Below are 21899 nucleotides of genomic sequence, written 5' to 3'. Positions count from 1 at the left end.
CACACACACACACACACACACACACACACACAAGAAAGAAAAGAAAGAAAGAAAAGAAAAGAAGAGAATCCACCACTCTTTCCTTACAAGTCACGGCGACCGAATTTGCACAGCGCGCCCTTTCCTTGCAGACGGAGTACTGCTTTCACCTGCAGGTCCGGAGTGCACATTCAAGTGGGAAAGAACAGAAATGACCTCAAATCACTGCCCTCCCGAACAGGAGCTTTCTGGCATCAGAGAGTCCAAAGGCGCGGGGAGATATGCTAAGACACGGGGAAGGAGAAAATAAACCGGCGACCTTCCGGTTTCCCTTGTGCACTTCCAGTTATGACCACCAGGGCTCCGTGGAGAAGAGTTTATCCTTAGACTGCAAATACTCACGAGCCTAAAAAACATACGTTTCCTTCCCTTGTTTCTCTAGCAAATCAACCCCAGCTGCCCAGAGCCCCCAGACGGAAAGCGAGGATCTGTGGGAAACAGGTACGCTCAACCCCCATGAAACCAGCCACACCTGGCAGACCACACCAAGGTCCGGGCGCCGTGGCACCGGGGACGCACCGAACCTCAGGGCGCCACCGCTGCCGATTTCAGGGAAGGCTCAAGGCCAAGGTGTCTGCAGCTGTCCTTGGAAGTCACGCTGGGCGTGCTGGGAGGTTCAGAGTTAGCCGCACACTGCCGGCCTCGCACAGGGGGGAAAGTGCCCGGTGGAAACCGGCTGTCACCGGAGCCACCGGCCAGCCTGGGCGCCCTGCCAATGGCACCGTGGCCGCACTGGCAGGTCCCCAGCAGCCCGGCCCCCACCCGGAACAATAGCATCAACGTCTTACTTTTTCTGGAGCGGGAGAAGAACCTGACGCCCCCAGGTGAGGTAGACGGGTTGGAGTTGGGGGAGGACTCTTTGGATGAGGAGCGAAAGATCCCGCTGAAACTCATGCGGCGTGGGGAGCGCGGAGGGGACTCCTGGTAGGAGAACGGGAACACGGTTTTGGGGGAGCCGGGGCTGGTCTTGGGCCTCACGGGAGCAGACACGGGGCTGGAGGGCCGGTGCTGGGGGCCTCGAGAGAAGAACCCTTTGGAGGGGCTGCCCGAGCTGCAGGGGCTGTCCACCTGGGGAGAGACAGACAAACGGACCGGTCACTCCGAGCACGGGCTCCAGACCTCAGCCCTGCACCGGGCCCGGCATGCTGCACGGGTCTCTCCCAGTGTTCACTACCGAGGCTGCTCCTTGGCGGCACCCTGGCCCAGAGACGGTCTCCGCGCTCTTCTGCAAACATGGGGGCCACCCCTCGGTCTGGAGGAAAGGACCTGACCCAGGATGGCCCATCCGCAGGCCCGTCAGCTCCACCCGGGACTCCGCCGACCTCCGCCCCGCCTTCTAGAAGGGGCTTCCTGGAGCGGGAGTGGACAGGACGGGAAAGGCAGCGGGCTGGTGCGAGCTGGTGCATCCTCCCCTTTACCCTAGTTGTGGGCCTGCCTCCTGGCATCTACTTCTTCAGCGCCCACATTGGTCTTTCCCGAGGTCTGACTACCCTGGAATGAGGCTCTCCTGGCCCTCTTCAAAGGAGGAAACACAGGGGCGCCCAGGTGGCTCAGTCAGTTGACCTGATTTCGGCCCAGATCAGGATCCCAGGGTCATGGGCTCGAGCCCCGCATCAGGCTCTATGCTGACAGCGGGAAGCCTGCTTCAGATTCCCAACCTCTCTCTCTCTCCCTCTTCCCCTTCCCCGCTCTCTCTCCCTAAAATAAATAAGTTAATTAATAAATTAATAAACAAGTAACTTAATTCATTACATTTGAAAAAAAACTGAAAGGAGGAAACATAACCTCTAAGATCTGAAACACGGCGGGCCTGGGGCTCCACCGTGAGGCGGCCCCCACGCGAGGGAGCGGGAGGTTTTCACCCCCAAGCCACTGTGGCCCTGGGATGGCTGGGGCTGGTGACAGGGCTCAGGCAGGAAGTAGACAAGGCCGAACGCCCCTGGGGCACGCCTCCCTGAAGACTTGACCTTGCAGTTGCGGTTGGAGGAAGGTCAAGTCCGTCCAGAGCGTCAAGCCTCACACGCCTGGAGGGACATCGAATGCAGAGCGACACCTGCAGCCCAAGTGCGAGGGTCTGACCCCAGCTCGCCCCTCCCTGGGCCACCTGGTGCACAACTTCGTCCGGCTGTGCCTCAGTTTCCTCCTCTGTAAGGCGAGGCGTCATGCCCTACAACCCCACAACACGGGAGCCAGAAGGACCTTGGGGCCTACCTGGTCCCAGGGAAGGAAAGAACAGCGACCGGCCCACAGGGCTCACGCAGGAGGAGGCCGGGCGGGGAACCACCCTGCGTGCTGGGACCCTGCTGGTGGCCACAGGCTCGCGAAGGTAGGTGAGGGCCTGAGGGCACGCACACGCCCAGAGGTGGCATCCGTGGGGCTCTGGCCTCTGTCCATGCAGGTGGCTGCTGGGACCCAGGGCCCCTGTGAGTCTTCTGCTGCCACCAGAGGGCGCCCCGAACCGGGCTTGCAGCTTCTCACAGGTGGATATGCCCCAGCAGGAGTGGAGGGGGCAGGTGGGGGGGTGAGGGGACCTCAGCGACCCTCAAACACAAGTCACTTCTCCCTGCAACTCCCCACCCTATGCTAAAGGGCCGTGTGGCCATATGGGGGTGCACAGACGGGCTCCGCGTCTGTCCTTCAGTGAGCAGGCTTCTGGGCCAGAGGCCGTGACTACAACAGCCGCATTGAGAGGTTACGTTTTTCTCTCTTTAGCCCTTTAATACGAGAAAGCATTCAGTCCTCTGATCCCTGCGTTCCGAGTTTCCGATGTTGCCACTATCCCCCCGACCTGTGGGTGTCAGGCTTTCTCAGTGTTTCCGGACCCTAAGAACGACTAAGAAGCAGCTCTCCACGTGTGGCGCGTGCGCCTGTGGACAGGCTGGGGGTGCGCGGGGAACGGCACACAAGGAAGAGAAGACCCAGCAGTAGGGCGGTTAGGCCAGGAGTCTGGACGCAGAGACCGGAGTCTGACTCGCGGCTCAGTTTCCAGCAGTGTGGACGAGCGACGTAAGCTCCAGGGTCCTCATCCATCCGATCGGGACGCGAGGCCGACCCACAGGGGGCGAAGTCTACAACGGGGAAGTTCCGGGCACCATTCCTGGCACACCGGGAGTGCTCCATGCACATCTGACCCGCGCTTCCGGTATTGAATTTGTAACTAACAGTTGCTTGATATTCGTGAGGCGTCAGGGGGCAGGGCCGAGTTACGGCAGAGCCACATGGGGGTAAGAACCTGACTGTTCTTCGAGGCTTTCTAGCAAGGGGATGGCACCGATTTGCCGAGGGCAGACCACCTGGTGGCCTCTACCATTGCGCCCTGAGCACCATGGAGCCCAAAGTCAGAAGAAGGGGCCGGCTGGGGGCAGGGGTGAAGGTCACAGAGCTGCTAAGTGGTGGTGTGGGACCTCAGGGCCTTTGCACCATCTGCCTCCTGAGAGTGGCAGAAGTATCTGGTGGGGGGGCGGATGGAAGCAGCCTGGAGGACACAAAATGGAGTCAAGGTCAAGTTTGAGGGGCAGAGGCAGAGTCACATTTAGGACCTAGCTGGCGACCCCCATGTTGGCCATGCTCTGCCCAGCCCGCGGGGCTCTGCAGGGAGAAGGCGGAGCTGCGGAGCATGTGCCAGTGTTTGATTCTGTGGGGGAACAAGATGTGGGTGAGGGCGAGTGGCGGGCGAGACACGGCCGCCACGAGCGTGAAGCAGATGAAGAAAGGGTGGCACCCGGTGGACCGCGGGGGCCTGAGTCACAGAAGACCTGACGGCTGACGGGCTGACGGGGTTTGGACAGGCTGACGGGTGGAAGGCACCCAGAGCCTGAGAAGGAAAGGAGAGAGAACAGGAAGCACAGACAGACAGACAGACAGCCATTTTCTCGGGCTCCCATGGATGGGGCACCCGGCAGGTGGGGCCAAACGCCACCAGACAGCCCGCCCCAGAGGGCCGCGAGCACTGCCCGGACCCTCACTTGATACACATGGGGGCGCCCTAGGATTCTCCTGACTGGATTCCATTCTGCACTGAGAATTCCTGGCCAACGGAGTCCGGCCCTGAGGAGGGAACCCACAGGAAGTAGACCTTCCCCCACCAAAAAAGGCCGAACAATGGTGGACACAGCCTGGCTCTCCCTTCTTCCCGGGGGAACCGTGAGAGCCTAATCACACTCGCTGGCAGCGGGGACATGGATGACATCTGTTCCCTGCAGGCTGGGTGGGGGTGATGCAGATACGGGCGCCGACAGACGCTGCCAGCCACAGGGCCTTGGCTCATGCCTGCTAGTGAGGCTGCAATAAAGCAATACTTTGATAAATGTAATCGGATGATACACTGCCTCTGGGTGAACAAAAGGGCCCAGAGACTCCCAAGTGTGCGCTGGCCATTCAGAAGCTCACAGGGAGGGGCTCTCCAGCCATCGGCCAGAGGGAGGTTGGGGCAAAGGCCAGGCTGCCTGGTGCCAGATCTTGGCCGCAGCCCTTCCGCAGACCTGCCACCACCCCGGGCGCCCTGCTGCGTGACCCATGTGACCCCGTGACTACAACGGTGCTGAACGATCCCGGAGACCCGGATGCTGGCCTGGGGCCCGCACACCAGGGCTGTGCTCCCTACCGAGATACAGTATATGACATCTCTGGGGACAGGGGCACTGCAGACAGAGTAACCCGAGGAGGCCTGGAGATCCGCGTGGCTGGTGTTACAGACTGCCAGCTGGCCGCTGGAACGTTCAGGAATGCCTGTGAAGGGGAGCTCAGCGTGGCCCATCCATCCAACTGCACCAGGGCTCCTGGGACGCCGAGGAGGCCACCGGGTGTCCGGCTGTGCCCACACGTCTCTGCCTGCGGAGCCCAGCAGCCCCTCCCGCCCTCTGTGGCCACCGCGTGTCCGCGGAAAGGGCTAGACGTCCACAGGATCTAAGCCACACTCCCCTTCACAGGGGTGCCTCCATCTGGAACCGGATTGCTGACGCCAAGGGGCGGGATCAGGCAGGGGAGGAGGGCGGCCCTCCTCCACGGCAGTTTGGAGACTCTTCTCGGTAGAGGCCTAACTCTGCCTCTCAGAAAGGCGGCCTTATGTCCCAATAACGCGAGGTCACTGGAGTCTAACTGAAAGGAGGATTGGCAGGGTTCAAGGTCAGGGGGAGGGACCACCTGCCCTCTGGGGATGGGGTGGGGGTGGGGTGGCACTGGGGAGGCCAAGGGAAGGCCGTCTGGAATCAGGAGCGGCAGGAATTCCAAGCGCCCTGCCCCGTCCACTTCCGTCCACGGCGCCTTCACCCGAGGTTACGTTAGGGGCCGCGGATGCAGGGGAGAAGCGCCCTCCCAGCAAGCCAGCACTCCGGTCCCTCCGTGTCCTGTGCTGCTGTCAGACCTTCGGGAACAATTCGCTACCTTCTCGGGAATCTGGGCCTCCTGGGCGTCACCATCACCAATGCCCCGCAGCGCTCCAAGGACACGCTGGGGGTGCAATCAACCCTCATGGTCCCTCTCCCCTCCCATGTCATGCATTTGTGACAATGACTTTGCTCTAGAATCCTCTGGAAGCCACCTAAGTAGGGGCCAGCGGGTGGGTGAGGCCTCAGTCCTCACGGTGGGTCATGATGGCGTGCACGGTTCCGCCTCAGGGGTCTGTGTCAAGGAAGGGCTTCATGGTGTCGCACCCCCGGGGGAGGAGGACCCCGCAGGCCTGGGGCTCCCTGGCTCCTTCCTGAGGGCGTCCTCTGAGGGGCTCTCCAGGCCGGGCCACCGCGCCTGCTAATCAGGTCGCTGGTTCACTCAGGACGGGGACAGCGGAGACCCGTGGCCTAAACCAGCGCGCTGCCGTAAGTGTGTGCAAAACAGAGAGCAGGCTGGCCCTTCCAGCTCCAGAGCGCCAGCCGCACCCCCGGCCTGCGGTGCCCAGCGCCTGGGTGGTGCGGCCCTGGGCGTCCATGCCCAGACACTGCCCCCCACCTTCTGTGGCTGGGCCCCTCCCGAGCCCCTCCCCCACCCCGCGCTGCGGTCAACGGGGCCAGGAAGGACTTGCGGCCCCAGCTCTCTGCCCCACCCTCACTCCTGACTGCCGGCGGCCTTGACCTCCCCTTTGTCCCCGCGCCCATTGATGCTCACAGGACACACACTCCTCACGGCCCGACCCTGCACGGCCACCAGCCTTGTCGAGACAGTTCGTGGCCAGTGGGGCAGGGCTGGCAGCGAGCTAAAGAGAGGCAAGGAGACGTGGCCAAAAGACCAAAGGAGGGGAGGGACACTGGGAACAGGGCAAGGGGAGGGGACTGTCCACGAGGGGACAGCCGAAAGCCATGGATGGTCTCCGAACCTCCCATTTACTGATACTTTGAGCCTCTTTTCTTTGCTAATTGCTGATCGTTCACACCACCTCCCCAGCCTCCTTCGGAGAGTCTAGGGGCCTGGCGAACCCAGAGGGAGAAGAGAAAGGAACAAAGCCCAGGAGGCTCTCAAATTAGAGAGCCTGCAAGTGTGAGGGGCATGGCCAGGCGAGGTGGGTCACCCCAGCAGCGGCCAGGTGCAGCAGCAGGGACTGTGTGTGGGAGCACAGGCGGATGAGCAGGGCGGATGGGCGGGGGGGAGCACGGACCGATGAGTGGGTGGGAGCATGGGCGGATGAGCAGGTGGATGTTTGTCTTGGGCTCTCACCGAGGGAGTCTCGCCCCAGTGGCACCCCAGGTGAGCCGTGAGAGACTGAGAAAGGCGGCCTTACCTTCCGGGAAGCATGCTTCTCTGAGCTCTCCAGGTCTCCGTCCAGGAGCGGCATGGCAAAGGAACTCAGGTCCTGGGATGGAAAGACAGCATGTGGTCAAGGGAGTGGCCCTCAGGTGCTCATCCAGCCTCGTTCAGGGGCCTCACTGACTCTGCGTGTGCATCGCCACCCTTTCCTAAGTCCCCCATAAATACGGACCACCAGGGAGGGGTGTGGATGGAAGTGGAGACAAAGAAGGGATGACATGCCAGTTCCCTCTAAGATCCTGACCATGCTCACGTTCCTTCCAGAACAGAAGGCCGCTGCCGCCACCACCCTGGGGAAGGGACACGGAGAAGAGGCCAGACAAGAGGCAGGAGGGAAAGCGCCCCAGGAGGTGGCACAGTGGAGGGCAGGACTCTTGGCGCCCTGGGGAGACGCTGACGGACAGGACTTCATCTGAGGACGCAGAATGTGGGGCTCGAGGAAGGGATCAGGACGCGAGTCTTCCTGGAGAGATGCTGGGGGCTGGTGGTGGGGAGAGCTGGGCTGGCGGCCGGGGCACCGTGATGGGGGAAGCTGGGGGGCATGGTGGCACAGAGGGGCGGGGTGGACCCCTGCTTGGCACCCCTCCACTCTCAGCTCTGCTCCTCTTTCCCTGGTCTCACCTGGTGAACACCTCTGCACCCCGGAAAGAAGCCCCACATGCAAGTCCAGCAGGAGCACCTGCCTGCGTCCTGAGCCTTTCTTTCCTCCTTTTTTATCGTTGTAACATACACGTAGCACATAACTATCTTAACCATTTTGTGTGTATAGCTTAGGAGCATTAAGTACATTCCCACTGGGCAGCCATCGTCACCACCCGTCCCCAGAACCTTTTCATCTTGCAAAATGGAAACTGTGTCCCCGCTAGACAACTCTCCATCCTCCCCCAGCACCTGGCACCCAGCGCCCTACATTCTGTCTCTATGAATGTGACGATGCCAGTACCTCATGCAGGTGGAATCATGTAGTATTTGCCTCTTTTTGTGTGTGACGAGTATTTCAGTTAGCATAATGCACATTGTAGCCTGTATCAAAGTTTCTTTCCTTGGAAAAGTGAAGAGTAGGGGTGCCTGGGTGCTCAGTCCATTGAGTGTCCAACTCTTGATTTCAGCTCAGATGGTGATCTTGAGGTTGCAGGATTGATGCCCACATTGGGCTCTGCACTGACAGTGGGATACTCTCTCTCCCTGGCTCTCTGCCCCTCCCCCTGCTCGCATGCGTGCACACTCCCTCTCACTCTCTCAAAATAAATAAACATTAAAAACATGAATAATATTTCATTGTACAGGTGGACTGCATTTTGCTTATCTGCTCAACCATCAATGGACTCTTGGGTTGCTTCTACCTCATAGCTATTGTGAATGATGCTGCCGTAAACACGGGTGTTGAATGTCCCCTCCCCCAAATCCACAGATTGGAGTTCTAACTCCCAGAACCTCAGAACATGACTGTATTTGGAGACAGGTCTTTAAAGTGGTCATTAAGTTAAAATGAGGTCGTATGGGTGGACCCTGTCCTTATTAAGAAGAGAAGACTAAGACACAGACACAGACACAGAGGACAACTGTAGGAAGACACAGAAGACGGCATCCACGAGTCAAGACGAGAGGTCTCAGAAGACACCCACCCTACTGACCCCTCGATTTGGGACTTCTAGCTTCCAGAACTGCGAGAAAATAAGACCACCCAGTTCTGCGGTCCTTTGTTATGGCCGCTCTAGCGAACAAACATGATAGGTATATACGTATCTCGTTGGGAGCCTGCTTTCAATTATTTGGGGTAAATACCCAGAAGTGGATGCCTGGATCACGTGGTAATTCTGTTTTCAATATTCTTGAGGAACCGCCATACTGTTCTCCACAGCAGCTGCTCCACTTTACAGTCTGAGTGTTACAATTTCTCCGCATCTTCACCAACACTTGCTGTCTTCTCTTTTGTTTTGTTTTGTTTTGTTTTCCTAGGAGCCATCTTAACAGGTATCAGGTGGTATCCCACTGTGGTTTGGGTTTGAGTTTCCCTAATGTCACTGCAGTGACAGTCATGATCTCATGGTTTGTGCCCTCCTCCATGACCATCACCCCCTTCCCTTTTCCCCCTCCCCCTTCAGCCCTCAGTTTGTTTTCAGTATTCAAGAGTCTCTCATGATTTGCCTCCCTCCCTCTCCCTAACTCTTTTTCCCCCATTCCTCTCCCCATGGTCCTCTGTTAAGTTTCTCCTGTTAGACCTATGAGTGACAACATATGGTATCTGACCTTCTCCGCCTGACTTATTTCACTCAGCATCACACCCTTGAGGTCCATCCACGTTGCTACAAATGACCAGATTTCATTCCTTCTCATGGCCATGTAGTACTCCATTGTGTAGATAAACCACATCTTCTTGATCTACTCATCAGGTGATGGACATTTAGGCTCTTTCCATGATTTGGCTATTGTTGACATTGCTGCTATGAACATTGGGGTGCATGTGCCCCTATGCCTCAGCACTTCTGTATCCCTTGGGTAAATCCCCAGCAGTGCTATTGCTGGGTCATAGGGGAGTTCTATTGATAATTTTTCCAGGAACTTCCACACCGTTTTCCAGAATGGCTGCACTAGTTTACATTCCCACCAACAGTGCAGGAGGGTGCCTGTTTCTCCACACCCTCGCCAGCATCTATAGTCTCCTGATTTGTCCATTTTAGCCGCTCTGACTGTGTGAGGTGGTATCTCAGTGCGGTTTTGATCTGTGTTTCCCTGAGGATGAGTGACGCTGAGCTGAACAGACTATCCTAAAATTCGTATGCAACCACAAAAGACCCTGAACAGCCAAAGTCATATTGAAGAAGAAAGCCAAAATGGGAGGCATCACAATCCCAAATGAGCCTCTACTACAAAGCTGTCATCATCAAGACAGGATGGTATTAGCATAAAAACAGACACATGGACCAATGAAATAGAATACAGAACCCAGAACTGGACCCACAAATGTACAGCCAATTAATCTATGACAAAGCAGGAAAGAGTATCCGATGGAAAAAAGACAGCCTCTTTAGCAGCTGCTGCTGGGCGAACTGGACAGCAACATGCAGAAGAATGAAATGAGACCACTTTCTTACACCATACACAAAAAAAACCCTCAAGATGGATAAAAGACCTGAACGTGAGAGAGGAAACCATCAAAACCCTAGAGGAGAAAGCAGGAAACACCCTCCTTGACCTCAACCAGAGCAATTTCCTACTCAACACATCCCCCAAAGCAAGGGAATCAAGAGCAGAAATGAACTATTGGGACCTCATCAAGATAAAAAGCTTCTGCACTGCAAAGGAAACAATCAAGAAAACTAATAGGCAACTGATACAATGGGAAAAGATAGTGGCAAATGGCATACTGGATAAAGGGCTAGTATCCAAAATCTATAAGGAACTCACCAAACTCCACACCTGAAAAATGAGTAATCCAGTGAAGAAATGGGCAGAAGACCTGAACAGACACTTCTCCAAAGAGGACATTCAGATGGCCAACAGATACATGGAACTGATGCTCAGTGTCACTCTTCTTTTTTTTTTAAGTTGTTTTGACTATTCACGATTTCTTGAATTTCCATTCGAATCCATTTAGGATAGATTTTTCTACTTCTTTAATAAAAGGTGCCATTGGGACTTTGACAGGAGGCCATTAAATCTGTAGGTCACCTTGGGTGGTACTGACATCTTGACAATATTGAGTCTACCAATCCACATACACGAGATGCCTCTCCGCATGTTTGTGTCTTTCTCTAATTTTGCTCAGCGATCTTGCATAGCTTCCTTTATACCCAGACTTCCTTGCAACCCACTCCTTCCTGCCACCCTTCTTGCTGCTGGGGTCTAGGTCTGCATCCTCGTCCTCCAGCTCTCTCTTGGGCTGCCTAATGGTTTTCTGAGACCTTCAGCCCCACCCCTTAGGCTATCTCCAAATCTCTGCCAAGGCCACTCTGAGGCCCCCCTCCACCCCTCCCAGGAAAATGGAATCTGCTTCACTTAAGTCCCTCCAGGACCGCGCCAGCCTCTAGCACAGAGCCTGGCCCAGGGCTGTGCATGAGTGGCCGGTGCTGGCTGTCATTCTCCACAATGTCCCAGCTCTTTCCCTGCTCTGGGCTTTGCTGGTCTTCCCGCCCTTCACCCCTGCCCCCAATCCCGGTTCACAGGGTAAACTCCTACGTGCCCTACAAAGCCCAATTCGCATGTCATCTCTGGTGGGGACCCACCCTGGGGCAGAATTAATTCTTCTCTTATCTGTGTTCCCCACAGTACTTTAGACAAACGTTTGTTACAGGACTTGGCGTGCCGTGTTAGACTCGTTTGTGAGTCAATTTCTCTAATGAGGCTTGGAATCCATCGGGGGACAAAGGAAAGCTGTCCCTCCTCTCCGCCCTGCATGTGCCTGGCGTGCAGCAGGCACACACAGGCTTGGAATCAGCACCCCCTCCCCCGGGCAGCCAGCGGGGGGCTGCGCATCGGTGGCAAGGAAAGGCCCCACGTGGCTGCAGTTCCCTGGGAAGTGAGGGGGAACTAGGTGTGGGGTGCTTATCTCCCGATTTAATGAGTACATTCCTCTGGGGTTTCAAACGATCATTACCCTCCAACATTTGTGCGGATTTCAAACAATCATTACCCTCCAACATTTGTGCGGTATAGCAATCTCCACACACGAAAGCCTTTGCACAAACACTCATTTGTTCCTTATGGAACCATCATGCTCCAGCAACTGAGGCCCCTGTGGTTAAATGACTCACGTCAAGACAGTCTCGGAAGAGCAGAGACCCGGATGCTGGTCTGGCTCCTGTCGCAGGTGGCCTGTGGCCACGGGTGGCCGCCAGGAGGGGCTGCAGTGAGTCCCCCGCCCCAATTTCTGACCAGCGTGAGCTCACGCAAGTCCCAAGTCATCAGACCACAGCGGTGCGTCTGCTCGGTCAAGCATCCCTACAGGGAAGTCCCTTGGCATGAGCGCCGAGCTTTGCTGGAAGGTTCCTCTGCCCCACCTACATTCCATGATGCTAATCTTGGCTCTCATCTCTCGGAGCTCACCAAGAAACAGCGCACCCCTTGGAGACCAGGTATGGGAAAATCTCTAACTGCAACCGGGGCCACATGACCATTAGCTGGTGAAATAACTGAGCCCGGGCTCTGGGCTCAGCTGACATTCCAGAAGTCCCAGCCTCCTGGAACGCACCCTGTTCACGGGATTTCTAAATTTTAAATTCCCACCAGAGCCTCACGCTTTCCTCACTGATTTATCATCTCCTCACCATCATTATCGGTCTGCCAGGCAGGCCGGCTGTCCCCGGTGGGGGGTGGGCACTTTGCTGGGCCATGTCGGGGTCCTGGGAGACATTTAAGACCGCGTAGCTGCCAAGAGACTCTGGGATTGTCCTCAGCTGCACACACGGTATCTTAGGCCTTGCCCACACGCTCCGGAGAGGAGCCTGAGGATCTCTGCGGAAAGTGCATTTTCCGGATTTGGGCTGATACACTCGCTGTCAGGAAAGCATAAGGATAAAAGAGAAAAGCCCCAAACTTGAGAAAATTCCTGAGACGTGAGCTGACCTTCAAAGTAGCTTATGTAAGGGCGCCTGGGTGGCTCAGTCGGTTAAGTGTTTGACTTCAGCTCCGGTCGTGATGTTGTGGCTCGTGGGTTTGAGACCTGCTTGTGCTCTGTGCTGACAGATCCTCTGCCCGCCTCTCTCTCTGCCCCTCCCCTGCTCACACTCTCTCTCTCTGAAAAATAACCATTAAAAAAAGTAGCTCACTTAACCCCCACCACCCCATCCCTACCCCTCCTCAGAAATTCACACAGAAGCCAACATTCTACCGCAAAAAAAGGTATCGGCAAAAGACCTGTCATTAATCTGCCCTTAGCGTGTCCCTATTAAATCTTTCTCGGGCTCTTTGAGCAGCCCACACACGCACGAAAGGCAGGTGCATCATTCCAGTCTATAGACGAAGACACCGAGGGTCAGAGAGGTGAAGCTGCTTGTCCGAGCCAGACAACCAGCCCATAGGGATCAGGCCTTGCAGCCCAGGGCCCCGCCCTCTGCTCAGAGCTCTTCCGGGTCAATCCCGCCACCTCCTGGGGATGGCTCAGCTCCATTAACAAACAGCGACTTGGTATCAGAGGCTGGGAAGACGGAGAGCTCTCCCTTGCAGACTGAGCGTCCTCGGCACCGTGTAACCCCGGGGAGAAGAAGGACGAGCGAGCGAGGGTTTGTACGGTTGAGTGATTCACCCCCAAGACAGCTTGTGATGCCTTCTCTTCAAGGCCTACTCTTACGTAAAAGTAATTCGCGCTGCTGCTGCAAAGAGCAGGATCCCACCGCCCAATCCCATCGCTCCACACTCTGGCGTGTCTACATTTTGTGTAGTTTGGGGTCTTACTTACAGCTCCCCGGGCCCCTGCCACTCATCCTGAACTCCAGAAGATAACAGACTTTATACTGTTCACAATCAACTGATTTGTGACTCCCTGATGGACAGGGGCTGTTTTGCTCATGCTTCAGCCTGGAAAGGAGGTGCAAGGTGAGTGCGTATCAATCAGACACGGCTCTGCCCTTTCGGTATTTCCGATGCTTCATCTCACAAGACTCCTTTGTTGATGCAGCTGGGACACCCCAGGAATAGGCCTGACAAAGGCACAAATACAGGACAAACAGAAAGGCTGCCAATGTCAGGGGCCCGTGGTCTGCACCTGAGGGCCGACCAGGGGTTTTAAATATCAGGGTCACGATAGAACATTCCTGTGCAATTAGCAGTGGGCTGATTCCTACTGAGGAAGGAACACATCTAGCATGGTTTTCATTCTCCACTCCCGCCGAGCAGACCTGAGCGCAGGGGGCACCAGCGACCTCTGGAGCCACCCCGGGCTTGGGAACAGCTGATGATGGGCCCTGTCCAGGCACAGCCGGGTCCCTCATCCCTCTGCAAGCAAGAACATGACCCGTGCACGAGAAAGGGGCCAGGACGCCGACTTCCAGCCCCAGCTCCATTGTGTACCATTGGGGGTAGCGGGTCTTGGGGATGTTGGCATTCAGTTTCTCATCTGTCAAGTAAGAGGGTTTCACTAGCTAATTCCAGAAGACACCTTTTAGCTCCCATGGTCTGGGCTTTTATCATTGAACTAAATGTCATCCCGGGATCAGGGACCCCACAAAGAAGTAAAGTGCACCCTCGCCCCTTCTACAGTTAGTCACAAAAATAATTTTCTTCTACTCTTAGGCTTCTAAGTCATCTCCACTGCTTTCAGAGCTCTGGGTTTGGGGGCAGAGTGTCCATGAACATGGACTGCACTGGTGGGAGGAGGAAGGCACGTCCTGTGCCCCCCGTTGATGCCTCAGAGATGAGGCGGTTCGGAGCCAGCTGCACTTCTTTCTGTCTTGACGTGACTTTACTCTGCTTCCTAAGCACCAACCCTCTGCTTATTCCATTGGCTTCTGAGGCCCCTCGATCTTAAGCACCTGGGTCATCAGCACAAATGCCAGGCGCGTCCTCGTGGATGCCCGACACGAGTCCAGGAAAGCCGTGAGCAGCATCCTCGGAATCACTGGTCCTCGGTCACTCAGGCCCCACATGGAGCGCCCCTGCCCTGCCTGTGTCCCTGACTTTCCGTCCCCATCACGCCAAGGGCTGCTGCTCACGTGATTTAGCCTCGTCGTAGCTGATCTGCTGTGGCTTGAAGTCCACCTCTTGCGGTGTGGGCCTTGGCAAGCACCTCAGGGGGGTGGCGCGAGCGAGATGTCTCCAGATGGCCTGGGTGAGCGCCATCCCTCAGAGCCGCCCAGCCGGCAGTTCTTGGTACCGATGTGGGGGGCGGTGACCAGAGCCCTGGTCAACTGGAGCCTTTGAAAAACATTCACGTTACGTAACCACTCTCAGAAAAATAAGGAACAAACCCTGAATCACTGGAACTCGGTAACAGGGGAGGGACAGGGGCCAAATTAGGGAGAGCCTAAACTTAACTCTCAGAGAAGTTCCAGAACTCTTGCTTTTCCACAGAGGGCATCATGGCTGCTGGCTGCAGTCGGAGAGACTTCCTGATGTGAAAATGAGAAGAAAACCGCTCTTGTTCCCTCCTGCGGCCACCCTGCCTGCCCCACGGCCCCCACCTGGGGGTCCCGACTGATCTGACAGTGGGCTCGGGCCCCCCACCAGCTGCCCTGGGCCTCCGTGCCACGTGAAAGTACTTCGGCCGCTGTGCCGGGCTGGCCTCTCTCCAGCAGCTCTGGGCCCCGGGAGGGGCGGAAGGGTGGCAGCCTGACCCTGCCCTGCACTGAGGAGGTACTGGGTCCCGCTGCTGTCCCCAGGTCCTCGCCCGGCGGCTTCGCCAGCCCGACGGCAGCCCCGGACGGTAAACCATTTTCTCTCCAGGACTCCCCCTGGTTTTAGCCTCTGGGAGCCTCGGGTCTTCACTCTGTAAGGGGAGGCTGTAGCGCCTCACGGATCCCAGGGTCTGGGGGTCAGGGGGCCCTGGGCGGGGACACACCAGTCCTCAGCAGTCGAGACTGGAGACAGCACAGGTGTCAGCAGGACACCGCCCCGAGTCCCGGGTCAACCGCCAACCTGGAAAGCCCAGGCGGTCTGTGGCGTTCCACTCAACCGCGGCCTGAGAGCAGGTCCTGCGGACTCTGGCCGCCCCTCCTTGTGACGAGGGAGGAGGCCCGGTCCCCGCCCCCCGCCGCAGGACAGGGTGATCGGCACCTCGTGCGCAGCCGTTCTCAGGAGGGGCTCCCAAGGGCCGCCGCTCCTGGTCTCCGCTTGTTAAAGGCAGCGGGGCCCTGCCCTGCCTTGTGAGCACGCTGTGCTCAACCATTGCTACACGGAGGCTCAGAAGGTCCCTCGGGTTCCTGGCCTGACAGCTGTGCAGAGGGGACAGCGGCGGGTGCTCTGGGAGGGGACCTGTGCCCTGCAAGGTGTGAAGACCCCCTCCCTGCCCCTCCTCACTCAGGTCCCCAGAGTGCCCCCTGAGAGGCACATGTTCTAGACCAGGTGGAGCCCAGCCTCTGCTACCCACCGAGGATTAGGAACCGGAATCAATCCCGTTTCCTGCCTTCTGAGGCCCCAGTTCCCCCCGGAAGAAGGGGGGTAGGCGAGGAGTGGGGCAAGGGGCCGGGAAGGCGCAGGAGACACGGTGAGGAGGAAGGCCGGAGTCTGTGGCAGACATCTCCCCCCACTGCCGGGGGTCACCAACAAGGACCACCTGGGTTGCAGGCTGCTGCCTCAATCCAGAACAATCCATATCTCCACAGGTGACACTTCAGGCCCAAGCCAGGCAGTGAGAGGTGAGAGATGTCACAGAAGGGGGAGCCATCGGCTCGGCCCACTCAAGTGCCATCGGAGAATCAGCGATGGATAATTGTATTGTCACTTGGCCCGGCCAAACACTCTGTGACCTAAGCAACCACAATTGTAAAGATCACCTCCCCCCAAGCGGGTGGGTTTCCCCCAATTAGGCAAAGGCCTTAGAGCAAAAACAGGTTTCCAGGAGCACCTGGGGGTCTCAGTCGGTTAAGCGTCTGACTCTTGATTTCGGCTCAGGTCATGACCTCATGGTTATGGGATTGAGCCCCGAGTTGGGCTCAGCGTGGACAGCACAGAGCCTGCTTGGGAATCTCTCCCTCCCTCTGCCCCTCCCTTACGCGCGTGCACCAATGTGCCCTCTCTCTCTTTCACTCTCTCAAAGAAAAAAAAAACCCAAAACAAACAAACAAACAAACAAAAACCTGGAGCTTTTCAAATTTAGAATTCTGCCCCAAGACATCAGCACCAGCTCCTGCCTGAACTCCCGACCCCACGGATTTAGGCCTCAGCAGCACCACAAATGCATGAGCTAAGCCCTTAAAACCGAACCCTTGTGTGTGTTTGTGTGTGTGTGTGTGTGTGTGTGTGTGTGTGTGTGTTAGTTTGTATTATGTACACATGATGTATTAATTTGTAACCATTTATATTAAGAGCATATAGCATAGATGTGTGTATTAAGGGGATGTTACATCCTTATAATACTCATATTATTATTAAATATTAATTACACGTCACACTCACAATAACACACGTACACTGAGGATGTGCATTGGATCTCTCTCCTCTTGCTTCTCTCTCTGGATAGCCATGACTGACCCAGAGTCCTGGCCTCACCAGGAGGGCGCCCGCCTTGGGTGAGGGTCCAGGCAGCAGCGTCCCCCTGGGAAGGACGGGGGCCCCACTCGGTCACAGGGGGGCTCTGGACACAGAGCTGAGCCTTCACTATTCCAAGGGCCGCACGAGGTCCCCAAAGAAAGGAGCGGGAGAGAGGACAGAGACGGGCGGGAAAGGCTTCCCTTCCCGGCGGAGTCGAGTGGAAAATCAGGAAACAGCCCCAGCAGGCTTGTTTTCACCATCCGGGGGGAACCGTGCCGCATGCGAAGGGGAGCCCCGGACGCAGAGAAGCCCCCCCCCCTCCCCCGCATCACATCGTGGCCTCATCTCTTCCAGCCTCGCCTGCGAGAGAAAGCAGTCGCTCCTGCATCCCGAGCTGGGTGAGTGTCGTGCCAAGTTCCCCGGGGCGCCTGCCTGTCCCTCCCACGGGGGCAGTCCGTGGGCAGCAAGGACCTCGCGTTGTCCACCTGAGCGACACATTCCTCCATGGTGCCACGCACACAGCACGGCTCCGATGAGTCTGTCCTTCTCCGAAATGACACCGACACGGAAACGGTGCTCACAAACCCACTCACACCGAGGCATAAACCACTGATGACAGCCCAGAGGGCGGGGAGCACGGAATCTCACGAAAAGGAAAAGGCGCTCTAACGGGCACCTCGGTGACCGCGGCCTTCCGAAGGCCAAGGGCAGACTGAATCCGTGAGCCATCTGTGCGACGGGAGGGACCGCCCTTCATTCCCAGCGCTGTTTTCAGCTCTGACATTTTACTATTTTACTGAGACAAACCTTAAGATAGGGTTTGAAAAGACCAAGTCTGGGTTTCCGGAGAGGGTGTGCTGACTCGCAAACCAAATGCCAAAGCACCCGCCCAGACGGCGTTATCTTTGGCGTCGACCCCTCCGTGGGGGGCACGTACTGCCCGGCCAGCTAGGGGACCGTAACTGGGGCTCCCACGCCCTCATGTCCCCTTCATGAAAAAAAACCAACCACGAGGTGGAGGTGTCGCTGGGTGTATCCCACAGACCCAAATGGCCCCCCGCCACATCCGAGCCCCCCGCCCTGCCCGGTCCCCCTCCAGCCAGCAACGCCTGGCACCACAGGGAAAATCAGAGGCCAACTGCTGGAGGGGCACCGTAAATTTGAGTAAAACTGGGCACCCCCGGGAGCATTTTTATAAGGTCATGGTGCAGCTGGCTGGCTCTGAGACACGCCCCATGCAGAAGCGTCTGGTGCAAGCGGCAGGGCTCAGAGACCTCATTTCTGCTCCCAACCACCTACCGGGGGAGGCGCTGGGGCTCCGCCCGGGAGCTGAGCTGATACCCACAGGGTTTCCAGCTCAGAATTTTCTGAGTAGCAAATGTCCGTATTTATAACACTGTGTGTCCAATGATTCTTCCCCCTGCCTGCAGGTACCCAAGGAGACCTTCTCCATCCCTGCTTGCTGAGCCGCCCGCCTGCTCCGGGCCAGCAGGGGTGAATACCAAGGACGCAGAAATCCAAGGGCGTCTGCACTGGGCATAGTGAGGGGGCTGCTCCCATTCGTCCCTCCCAGGGTGAGCTGGCTGTCCCAGGAGCATCTGGCGGCTATTCGTTTTTTCTTTTCAAAATGTTTTAAATGCTTTTTATTTTTGAGAGAGAGAGAGAGAGAGAGAGAGAGAGAGAGAGAAAGAGAGAGAGAGAGAGAGCGCATGCATGAGTGGAGGAGGGGCAGAGAGACAGAGACATAGAATTGGAAGCAGGCTCCAGGCTGTGAGCTGTCAGCACAGAGCCCAATGCGGAGCTCGAACCCACAAACTGTGAGATCATGACCTGAGCTGATGTCAGTGTTTAACCAACTGAGCCCCCCAGGCACCCCCTGGCCACTATTAGTTTTCAAACAAATAGTCCAAACCCATCAGCGGATCATAAAACCGGCTTAGTGGATTACACAACCACAAAAATGTGAATGAGAGGGGCGCCCGGGTGGCTGAGTCCGTTAAGTGTCCGACTTCGGCTCAGGTCATGATCTCACAGTTCATGGGTGGAGCCCCGAGTCAGACTCTGTGCTGACAGCTCGGAGCCTGGATCCTGCTTCGGATTCTGTGTCTCCCTCTCTCTCTGGCCCTCCCCTGCTCACAATCTGTCTCTCTCTCAAAAATAGAATAAGCATTAAAAAAATTTAATGTGCGATAAGGTGCATTACATTGTTTCATAAACTTTCTGATCTCATACACAGGGACCTAGGATACGATGCACGTCTTGTAGGAGCCTTCTGACGTCTCCTTGTATTGTGCACCCAGAAATATGCATGGCGTAGGACTGTCATGGGGGTGGACTACTCCTTCCCTCCTGCCCTTTCATCCACCTCTGGGCGTCCCTCCCCCAGCCCCGGCTCGGACCCAGCATGGGCAGCTCGCCTCCTGCCACCACGGCACCCAGCACAGGAGTTACACCCGTGGGGGGATCCCCCACCGGGACCCCCGCAGAATGGTCTGTGTCAGCAGAATGGTCTGTGTCAGCGCCCATACCCACGTGGCCAGGCCTGCTGCACACGCCCTGGTCTCTGGACACCTGAATCCAGGGAGGTCATGCAGTGAGGGCACGTGACAGTTACAAAAGTTCCCAGAAATCTTCCAAATCAATCACTCCCCTTCTATCCCTGGGGGAGCAGCAGACGCCCAGAGAGATCTGACTCCAAGCCGCATCGCACAGGCACAAACTGAATCCTGGCACCGCAACTTCTAGCGACTTTCTGTCACCCTACGCTCTTTTTAGCCAATCGTGACTTTCTAGCATCTGTTTCTGTTACACAAGACGACAACAAAACTGTCGTACAGGGTCCCAGTGTGACGCGAGCCTGGGGCATGGGCCGTCCTGGGCACGCGGAGAATGTCAGCTGCAACCAGGGCGCGAGGCCGGTTCCCATTGTTGGCGTTTCTGCATCTGTCTTCCTCCAGCACCAAAGCTCTTGCTCCAAACTGCCCTTCCTGGTCGGTCATCAGCCTTGTGCGAATGTGTGACTTCCTGGAATCCCCCCAGCTGTGTCACAGCCATCAGGGTGAGCAGCTGCTCCAAGAACTTTCTGGAACCACAGAAACCTCGGAGTCCTGCTGACTGAAGGCCAAGTCCTCCGCACAGAGGTGTCCGTCCCCTCCCCCTTCCTTCCGGGCCACACCTGCCGGGGGCGCATCAGGCCTGCGCCCCACAGCTCTGTGTGTGGAAATCAGAGTGCTTCTCAGGGAGGGGTGGGGGAGGGGACAGGACTGCACTGCGAGCACACTGCACCCTTGGCCAAGCTCATGACCACTGTGGGTGCCAGCGCCCCCATCTGGGCCAGGGGTGCCCGTGGGGCAAGTAAATGACACTCAAAATGGCCAAGTGGCTAGTTCTTCTTAAAATGTATTTTTTGGTCCTGTTTACTAATTTAGCTCTTCCTGTTTAAAAGAAAAAGGCACAATAAACAAGAAAAATTAAAAAATAAAAACAATAAAAAATAAAAATAAAAAATAAGTTAAAAATAAACAAAAAATTTTTTTATTTAAAAAAAAACAACAAACAAAAAATTTTTTTGAAATTCGAGGGGCGCCTGGGTGGCTCAGTCGTTTAAGCGGCTGACTTCAGCTCAGGTCATGATCTCGCGGTTCATGGGTTCGAGCCCCTCATCAGGCTCTGTGCTGACAGCTCGGAGCCTGAAGCTTTGGATTCTATGTCTCCCTCTCCCCTCAAAAATAAATAAAAACATTAAAATTTTTTTAAAACCTTCTGAATTGGGCCTATGCACCCCCCCCTTCCCCGCCTCGTGACAGGCCCCAACCCACTGTGTCGACTGGAAACTCACTTCCCATTTCTGGCCCTCAGTGTCCTCATGGCATAGGATGTGTGCAGGATCGAACTCTCTAGAGATCCTCCAAGGACCGTCCAGACCCACATTCCTGCTCTAGGCCATCCCCTTCCCCAGCCTTGGAGAAGCCCCCGCTCCTTTCCACACACCTGGGTCGTGCTGCCCCTGCCTGGCCTGGGGTCCGACTCCCAGAGGCCCAGAGACACCATGACAGAGAATGAGGGCCAGCACGGGGCCGGGGGAGGGCGCAGAGACAGAGCCCCAGGCATTTTTAGGGCTCACGACTCTGGCCACCACGGTCACGGCGGATCCATGTCCCTATCCAGAGCCACAGAACATACCGCACCAAGCGCAACCCCAACTATGGGCTTCAGTTGATAATAATGTATCAATAAAGGCTCACCAACTGTAACCAATGTACCTCCCCCTAATGCAAGTTGTTAATACCGGGGGACCACTGGCTGGGAGAGGGTGGGGTGTGAGAAGTCTCCGCACTTTCCGGACAATCGTTCTGTAAACCTAGAACTGCTCAAAACAGGGCTCGTAATGAAAAAAAAGCAGTCATGAGAAATGGCTAGCGATGGCTTCAATGTCATGGGCGCATTGTCACCTGTCACTCTGGGCCAGGCCACCCACCCTCTGTCCTTTGTGACGGGAGACAGAAGGGAGCCTGCAATCTGGCCCCAGCTCCCCGAGACGCCCGTACATCACTCCACTAGGGGACAGGGGCCAGAGCACGGTCACCTGCCCCAAGTCCACGGCTCTGAGGACTTCTAGAAGGCAGGGGAGCCGGCGCACCGCACATGCCCAGACTGGGTCCGAAGCTGAGCAGATCTTGTCTAAAGTCTCCGGCAGCGAAGATAAATGAGGAGATGAGGGGGTTAGGCAGCAAGAGGGCCAGGAAGTTCTGAGCGCCCAGGTCCCCTCTCTTAAGCCAAGCCGGCCGGTGGACCCAGGGGTGAGGGCTCGGGCCTTCTCGTTCCAGACACAATCTAGGGCCAGCCGGAGTCCCTAGGCAGCCTCAGAGTGTGTGGAGAAGATAGACAAATCCGGGTGCCAGGCTGGAGACCGAGGGGGCATCCGGAAACTCACGCTTCCCGGTCGGGGCCTCCAGGCCACAAACCACAGTGCTCACGAATCCAAACAAGGAATTTGCTAG

At 56.7% G+C, this 21899-nt stretch overlaps 1 protein-coding gene across 1 annotated transcript in view; it reads right to left on the bottom strand.

The window, feature by feature from the left end:
* The window catches only part of PRKAG2 (protein kinase AMP-activated non-catalytic subunit gamma 2), a 237386-nt gene that overhangs the window by 162843 nt on the left and 52644 nt on the right, over positions 1–21899 (bottom strand). The window contains exons 2-3 of the mRNA XM_029954381.1: positions 6749–6820; positions 828–1107 (exon numbers count right to left, since the gene is read on the bottom strand). Coding sequence (XP_029810241.1) covers positions 828–1107; positions 6749–6820 — 352 coding nt within the window. The remainder of the gene's footprint in view (positions 1–827; positions 1108–6748; positions 6821–21899) is intronic.

The sequence above is a fragment of the Suricata suricatta genome, chromosome 2, assembly GCF_006229205.1.
Source record: "Suricata suricatta isolate VVHF042 chromosome 2, meerkat_22Aug2017_6uvM2_HiC, whole genome shotgun sequence".
Lineage (NCBI taxonomy): Eukaryota > Metazoa > Chordata > Mammalia > Carnivora > Herpestidae > Suricata > Suricata suricatta.
Note: the sequence above shows the minus strand (reverse complement) of the source record. Positions and strands in the feature narration are given on the sequence as shown.